Source organism: Cherax quadricarinatus, chromosome 55, assembly GCF_038502225.1.
Source record: "Cherax quadricarinatus isolate ZL_2023a chromosome 55, ASM3850222v1, whole genome shotgun sequence".
In the NCBI taxonomy this organism is placed as follows: domain Eukaryota; kingdom Metazoa; phylum Arthropoda; class Malacostraca; order Decapoda; family Parastacidae; genus Cherax; species Cherax quadricarinatus.
In genome coordinates, this window is record NC_091346.1 from 3,207,726 (window position 1) to 3,216,218 (window position 8,493).

At 50.6% G+C, this 8,493-nt stretch overlaps 1 protein-coding gene across 1 annotated transcript in view; it reads right to left on the bottom strand.

The window, feature by feature from the left end:
• Positions 1 to 2,563, bottom strand: part of LOC138854326 (uncharacterized) — a 45,725-nt gene extending 43,162 nt beyond the window's left edge. The window contains exon 1 of the mRNA XM_070096769.1: positions 2,513 to 2,563. Within this exon, the coding sequence (XP_069952870.1) occupies positions 2,513 to 2,563 (51 nt within the window). The remainder of the gene's footprint in view (positions 1 to 2,512) is intronic.
• Positions 2,564 to 8,493: the final 5,930 nt, after the last annotated feature.

Consider the following 8,493-nt stretch of genomic DNA (forward strand, 5'->3'; position numbering starts at 1 on the left):
TTTGCGGAAGTTAAAAACTTCCCTTTTCCTCAAGCGGCCGCCATGTTGTGGTTCAGCTGGGGAGACCTGCCCCCCCCCCAGACACTACCCCACCATTAAATCATTAATACTTGTCCAGTCCAACTTCTCTGCTACAAGCTTGTGATTGTGAATTGTGTTTTGATCTTTTAATTGCTATATCTTGCATGTGCCAAGCAATCATGACACCCAGTAAGTATGCCAGTGTTGCTCAAAGTGGCAAGAAAACGTGTAACCATTTAAGTCTTAGAATTAACGAAGGAAACGAAGACATTAGACAAGACATAACCTGTGGCCATAATGAAGTGTTACGTTGTGTAAATTAAAAAGGTAAACATATGTTTGTGTCACTGACTGACTTTGTGACTGACTGCTTACTGACTTGAGTGACTTGACTGGCTTACTGAATGACCTTACTGACTTACTGAATAATTTGAGATTTACTAACTGAATGACTTAACTGACTTACTGAATCACTTGATTGACTTATTGAATTACTTGACTGATTTAACTGACTTACTGAATGACTTGACTAACTTATTAAACAACGTGACTGACTTACTGAACGATCATTCTGAACCTAACTAAAAAAATATATTTGATTGTGTTTGTTTAGTATTAAATTATTGTAAACGTATTTAAAATATATTTAGTAGGGTTAGGCTAAAATAAATTGCGCTTGTTATAATAAGGTTAGGTAAGTTTTCTACGATTCTTTTGGTGCAAAATTAAAAATTTTTTACATTAACATTAATGAAAAAAATATATCTTTAAACGTATAAGAGAAAATTTTAGAAAGGACTTAATTTTAAATGAGTTCTTGCTAATTGACCAGTTTTACATATTCGGCAGGGGTGGTAGGGGAAGTGGAATATTCAAATGGCTTCAGGAAGAAATCCAAATATTCTTCCTTGAAGCCTTTTTATCCACATCTATATATATATATATATATATATATATATATATATATATATATATATATATACTTGAGCCAGTCAATTATGCAGGATAACTACAGTGGAAAACAGTCAAAAGATCCTTTATTTATATATGAAAATTCATTAGTACAAATATAACACTTGAGGAAAATAAGACGAATAATCAATAATTTATCATTATTATACCACTGATCGTAGTTTGGAAGTTAGGAGGAGGTGCGGGATTACCAAAACTGTTGTCCAGAGGGCTGAGGAAGGGTTGTTGAGGTGGTTCGGACATGTAGAGAGAATGGATCGAAACAGAATGACTTCAAGAGTGTATCAGTCTGTAGTGGAAGGAAGGCGGGGTAGGGGTCGGCCTAGGAAGGGTTGGAGGGAGGGGGTAAAGGAGGTTTTGTGTGCGAGGGGCTTGGACTTCCAGCAGGCATGCGTGAGCGTGTTTGATAGGAGTGAATGGAGACAAATGGTTTTTAATACTTGACGTGCTGTTGGAGTGTGAGCAAAGTAACATTTATGAAGGGGTTCAGGGAAACCGGCAGGCCGGACTTGAGTCCTGGAGATGGGAAGTACAGTGCCTGCACTCTGAAGGAGGGGTGTTAATGTTGCAGTTTAAAAACTGTAGTGTAAAGCACCCTTCTGGCAAGACAGTGATGGAGTGAATGATGGTGAAAGTTTTTCTTTTTCGGGCCACCCTGCCTTGGTGGGAATCGGCCAGTGTGATAATAAAAAAATAAAAAATATACCACTGATCAACACTTATATTATGACCAATGAAATTACAATGATTGTAGGGTAAGTTTATGGTGCTGATTCTGATTATGTCGTCTATTTTGCTCGACTGGCTCTAGTTCTTGATAAATTTGGTATCCCACTGAAAAATATTAAAACTGTGAAATATACACTGATCAGGCTAGATCATTCAGATACCACTAATTTACTGCCTATGAAAACCGTTCGTACTCTCTCCCTTTGTCCCTGGGAGGGATCACTCTCTCCCTTTGTCCCTGGGAGGAATCACTCTCTCCCTTTGTCCCTGGGAGGGATCACTCTCTCCCTTTATCCCTGGGAGGGATCACTCTCTCCCTTTGTCCCTGGGAGGGATCACTCTCTCCCATTATCCCTGGGAGGTATCACTCTCTCATGTGAGGCTGCGAGGCACCAGGGTACGTGCAGTGCTGCGAGGTACCAGGGTACGTGTAATGGTGCGAGGCACCAGGGTACGTGCAATGCTGCGAGGCATCAGGGTACGTGCAATGTTGCGAGGTACCAGGGTACGTGTAATGGTGCGAGGCACCAGGGTACGTGCAATGCTGCGAGGCACCAGGGTACGTGCAGTGCTGCGAGGCACCAGGGTATGTGTAAGGCTGCGAGGTACCAGGGTATGTGTAAGGCTGCGGCGTGAACTATAATGTAAGCCTGTCGGCTTACGTCATAGTTCACCCATGAATAATTCTGGTTCAGTCTAACGTATGAATATTTTACGTACCCCCTTCCTTCGCTTTATAACGATGTGTGGCCCATGCGAGTTAAGCGCATTTTGGTAAATATGATAATACCTTGGAGATCAAACTGCCCTTCTCTTCCCTACGTAACTCGCCTCCGTTCATGTTTCTAGTGCCGGCTGAACTTTGGGGGGCTGGTGTGGTAGGCTGGGGTCAAGGAGGCTGGTGTGATAGGCTGGGGCCGAGGGGGCTGGTGGGGTAGACTGGGGTTGAGTAGGAGGGATGCGATATGATCCCAGTAATTAACCGCTAGCGTCACTACTGCTTAATTTTTTGCTACCTACGCTACCCCCTTCGGCACTAAACTGCTGTGCAAGAGCAAGAACAGCGATAACAGATGTTATTGTTTCATATCGAGAAATATGTAAAAAATAGCTTAAAAAATAGCTGGAAATATCCTTTGTTTTGATAATCCACAGGATAATTTTCTACTGAGCTGACTCATTGGGAAATGTGGCAGGAACGAGCGTCCTACCTTACCTGGAGGTTACCTGGAGGTTATTCCGGGGATCAACGCCCCCGCGGCCCGGTCCACGACCAGGCCTCCCAATGGATCAGGGCCTGATCAACTAGGCTGTTACTGCTGGCCGCACGCAGTCCAACGTACGAGCCATAACCCGGCTGATCCGGCACTGACTTTAGGTATCTGTCCAGCTCTCTCTTGAAGGCAGCCAGGGGTTTATTGGTAATTCCCCTAATGCTTGATGGGAGGCTGTTGAACAGTTTTGGGCCCCGGACACTTATGGTGTTTTCCCTTAGTGTACCAATGGCGCCCCTACTTTTTATTGGGGGCATTTTGCATCGCCTGCCCAGTCTTTTACTTTCGTAGGGAGTGATTTCTGTGTGCAGATTTGGGACCATTCCTTCCAAGATTTTCCAAGTGTAGATTATGATATATCTCTCCCTCCTGCGTTCCAACGAGTACAAGCCAAGTGCTTCCAAGCGTTCCCAGTACTTAAGGTGCTTGACAGAACTTATACGTGCAGTAAAGGATCTCTGTACACTCTCTAGATCTGCGATTTCACCTGCTTTGAATGGAGATGTTAATGTACAGCAGTATTCCAGCCTAGAGAGAACAAGTGATTTGAAAAGGATCATCATGGGCTTGGCATCTCTCGTTTTGAAAGTTCTCATTATCCATCCTATCATTTTCTTTGCACGTGCGATCGTGGCACTGTTGTGATCCTTGAAAGTGAGATCCTCAGACATTACTACTCCCAGGTCCCTTACATTATTTTTCCGCTCTATTGTATGGCTGGAGTCAGTAGTATACTCTGTTCTAGTTATTATCTCCTCCAGTTTTCCATAACGGAGTAGTTGGAATTTGTCCTCATTGAACATCATATTGTTTACCGTTGCCCACTGGAAAACTTTGTTTATATCTTCTTGGAGGTTAACCGCGTCCTCAGCAGATGACAGCCTCATGCAGATCCTAGTATCATCCGCAAAGGATGATACGGTGCTGTGGTGTACATCTCTGTTTATGTCTGATACGAGGATAAGGAATAAGATGGGGGCGAGTACTGTGCCTTGTGGAACAGAGCTCTTCACTATGGCAGCCTCCGATTTAACTCTGTTGACCACTACTCTTTGTGTTCGACTTGTTAGGAAGTTGAAGATCCATCTCCCCACTTTCCCAGTTATTCCTTTAGCACGTATTTTATGGGCTATTACGCCATGATCGCATTTGTCAAATGCTTTTGCAAAGTCTGTGTAAATTACATCTGCATTCTGATTTTCTTCCAGTGCATCCAAGGCTATGTCATAGTGATCCAGTAGTTGTGAGAGGCAGGAGCGACCTGCCCTGAACCCATGTTGCTCTGGATTGTGCAGATTTTGGGAATCCAGGTGATTTGCAATCCTGCTTCTTAGCACTCTTTGAAAGATTTTTATGATGTGGGACGTCAGAGCTATTGGTATATAGTTCTTAGCTAATGCTTTGCTGCCACCTTTATGGAGTGGGGCTATATCCGCTGTTTTAAGTGACTGGAATTTCACCCATGTCCAAGCTCCTCCTCCATAGTGTACTTAGGGCACGCGAGAGGGGTTTCTTGCAGTTCTTAATGAAAACAGAGTTCCACGAGTCTGGGCCCGGGGCTGAGTGCATAGGCATGTTGTCAATGGCTTTTTCGAAATCTATCGGAGTTAGGACAGCTGTGTAGTTTATTACCTGAAGTGTTATGTTTCGACGGAGTAACATTCATGCGAGGATAATATATTTGTTTGGATTTCTGGTGATTTACAGTGCCGACAGTTTGATGAATAAGACATATGTATTTCACCTGGGTATATTTATTACCGATACGAGTCTGCAGTAAAGATACCCAAGTGCTGGGCGTGTGTCGTATTCATCTAAGCTTGTGGGTCAAGAGCTAGAGCCCAAGTCACAAATTCGGCTTGATATATAAGAGTGATGGAAGGCGACGAACACGGTGCCCGCGTATCACCTGACGCCACCGACACTCTGAATGATCACCCACATTGAATTCTGGTACGTGCTCTGGTGGACCTGAGTGTCTGTCCGTGCGTGTCCGTCTGATTTATTCGTGCGTGTCCGTCTGTCTGATTTGTCAGTCTGTGCCTGCCCGTCTCTCTGACCTGTCTGTCCGTGCCTGCCCGTCTCTCTGACCTGTCTGTCCGTGCCTGCCCGTGTCTGACTTGTCTGTCCGTGCCTGCCCGTCTCTCTGACCTGTCTGTCCGTGCCTGCCCGTGTCTCTGACCTGTCTGTCCGTGCCTGCCCTGTCTGTCCGTGCCAGCCCGTCTCTCTAACCTGTATGTCCGTGCCTGCCCGTCTCTCTGACCTGCCCGTCCGTGCCAGCCCGTCTCTCTGACCTGTATGTCCGTGCGTGTCCATCTTCGTAATTAGTAAACAAGAAGCTGACGATGTAAACTATTACTCCACACTCCTCCCTACTTTCCTGCTACTCCACACCCCTCCGCACTCCCTCCTGCTACTCCACACCCCTCCGCACTCCCTCCTGCTACTCCACACCCCTCCGCACCCCCTCCTGCTACTCCACACCCCTCCGCACTCCCTCCTGCTACTCCACACCCCTCCGCACTCCCTCCTGCTACTCCACACCCCTCCGCACTCCCTCCTGCTACTCCACACCCCTCCGCACTCCCTCCTGCTACTCCACACCCCTCCGCACTCCCTCCTGCTACTCCACACCCCTCCGCACTCCCTCCTGCTACTCCACACCCCTCCGCACTCCCTCCAGCTACTCCACACCCCTCCGCACTCCCTCCTGCTACTCCACACCCCTCCGCACTCCCTCCTGCTACTCCACACCCCTCCGCACTCCCTCCTGCTACTCCACACCCCTCCGCACTCCCTCCAGCTACTCCACACCCCTCCGCACTCCCTCCTGCTACTCCACACCCCTCCGCACTCCCTCCTGCTACTCCACACCCCTCCGCACTCCCTCCTGCTACTCCACACCCCTCCGCACTCCTGCTACTCCACACCCCTCCGCACTCCATCCTGCTATTCCACACCCCTCCGCACCCCCTCCTGCTACTCCACACCCCTCCGCACACCCTCCTGCTACTCCACACCCCTCCGCACTCCCTCCTGCTACTCCACACCCCTCCGCACTCCCTCCTGCTACTCCACATCCCTCCGCACCCCCTCCTGCTACTCCACACCCCTCCGCACCCCCTCCTGCTACTCCACACCCCTCCGCACCCCCTCCTGCTACTCCACACCCCTCCGCACCCCCTCCTGCTACTCCACACCCCTCCGCACTCCCTCCTGCTACTCCACACGCCTCCGCACCCCCTCCTGCTACTCCACACCCCTCCGCACCCCCTCCTGCTACTCCACACCCCTCCGCACGCCCTCCTGCTACTCCACACCCCTCCGCACCCCCTCCTGCTACTCCCCCCCCCTCCGCACCCCCTCCTGCTACTCCACACCCCTCCGCACTCCCTCCTGCTACTCCACACCCCTCCGCACCCCCTCCTGCTACTCCACACCCTTCCGCACTCCCTCCTGCTACTCCACACCCCTCCGCACTCCTTCCTGCTACTCCACACCCCTCCGCACCCCCTCCTGCTACTCCACACCCCTCCGCACTCCCTCCTGCTACTCCTCACGCCTCCCCACCCCCTCCTGCTACTCCACACCCCTCCGCACTCCTTCCTGCTACTCCACACCCCTCCGCACTCCCTCCTGCTACTCCACACCCCTCCGCACTCCTTCCTGCTACTCCACACCCTTCCGCACCCCCTCCTGCTACTCCACACCCCTCCGCACTCCCTCCTGCTACTCCTCACGCCTCCGCACCCCCTCCTGCTACTCCACACCCCTCCGCACCCCCTCCTGCTACTCCACACCCCTCCGCACCCCCTCCTGCTACTCCACACCCCTCCGCACCCCCTCCTGCTACTCCACACCCCTCCGCACTCCCTCCTGCTACTCCACACCCCTCCGCACCCCCTCCTGCTACTCCACACCCTTCCGCACTCCCTCCTGCTACTCCACACCCCTCCGCACTCCTTCCTGCTACTCCACACCCCTCCGCACCCCCTCCTGCTACTCCACACCCCTCCGCACTCCCTCCTGCTACTCCTCACGCCTCCCCACCCCCTCCTGCTACTCCACACCCCTCCGCACTCCTTCCTGCTACTCCACACCCCTCCGCACTCCCTCCTGCTACTCCACACCCCTCCGCACTCCATCCTGCTACTCCACACCCTTCCGCCCCCCCTCCTGCTACTCCACACCCCTCCGCACTCCCTCCTGCTACTCCTCACGCCTCCGCACCCCCTCCTGCTACTCCACACCCCTCCGCACTCCCTCCTGCTACTCCACACCCCTCCGCACTCCCTCCTGCTACTCCACACCCCTTCGCACTCCTTCCTGCTACTCCACACCCCTCCGCACTCCCTCCTGCTACTCCACACCCCTCCACACCCCCTCCTGCTACTCCACACCCCTCCGCACTCCCTCCTGCTACTCCACACGCCACCTGGGATCCCCCTGTTCACCCTTGTTCCACGCTGTTCCCTCCCTCATGTTCCTGGGATCCGTCTGTTCACCCTTGTTCCACGCTGTTCCCTCCCTCATACTGTTCAGTTCCCTGTGGCTGCAAACATTTATGCCAGTGTCATAAAATGTCCCAGTGTCATGAAATGTCCCAGTGTCATAAAATGTCCCAGTGTCATGAAATATCCCAGTTATAAAATGTCCCATTGCATGATCCTGTGTCATAAAATGCCCCTGTGTAATATTTCTGGAGTCGACAAAACATTTTACAATGCCATAAGTGTGGGCAGTGCGGCGCCAGGTAATGTGCGGACTGTTGTGTTGCATAACAAACATGGTCTTTCCTGTTATAAATTCTGTTGCTGTGACAAGACCACTCTGTTGCCTGGTACAGGGTTGTCAACCTTATCAAGACCACTCTGTTGCCTGGTACAGGGTTGTCAACCTTATCAAGACCACTCTGTTGCCTGGTACAGGGTTGTCAGCCTTATCAAGACCACTCTGTTGCCTGGTACAGGGTTGTCAACCTTATCAAGACCACTCTGTTGCCTGGTACAGGGTTGTCAACCTTATCAAGACCACTCTGTTGCCTGGTACAGGGTTGTCAACCTTATCAAGACCACTCTGTTGCCTGGTACAGGGTTGTCAACCTTATCAAGACCACTCTGTTGCCTGGTGCAGGTTTAACCTTATCAAGACCACCCTGTTGCCTGATGCAGGGTTAACCTTATCAAGACCACCCTGTTGCCTGATGCAGGGTTGTTAACCTTATCAAGACCACTCTGTTGCCTGGTGCAGGGTTGTTAACCTTATCAAGACCACCCTGTTGCCTGATGCAGGGTTGTCAACCTTATCAAGACCACTCTGTTGCCTGGTGCAGGGTTGTTAACCTTATCAAGACCACCCTGTTGCCTGATGCAGGGTTGTTAACCTTATCAAGACCACCCTGTTGCCTGATGCAGGGTTGTTAACCTTATCAAGACCACTCTGTTGCCTGGTGCAGGGTTGTTAACCTTATCAAGACCACTCTGTTGCCTGGTGCAGG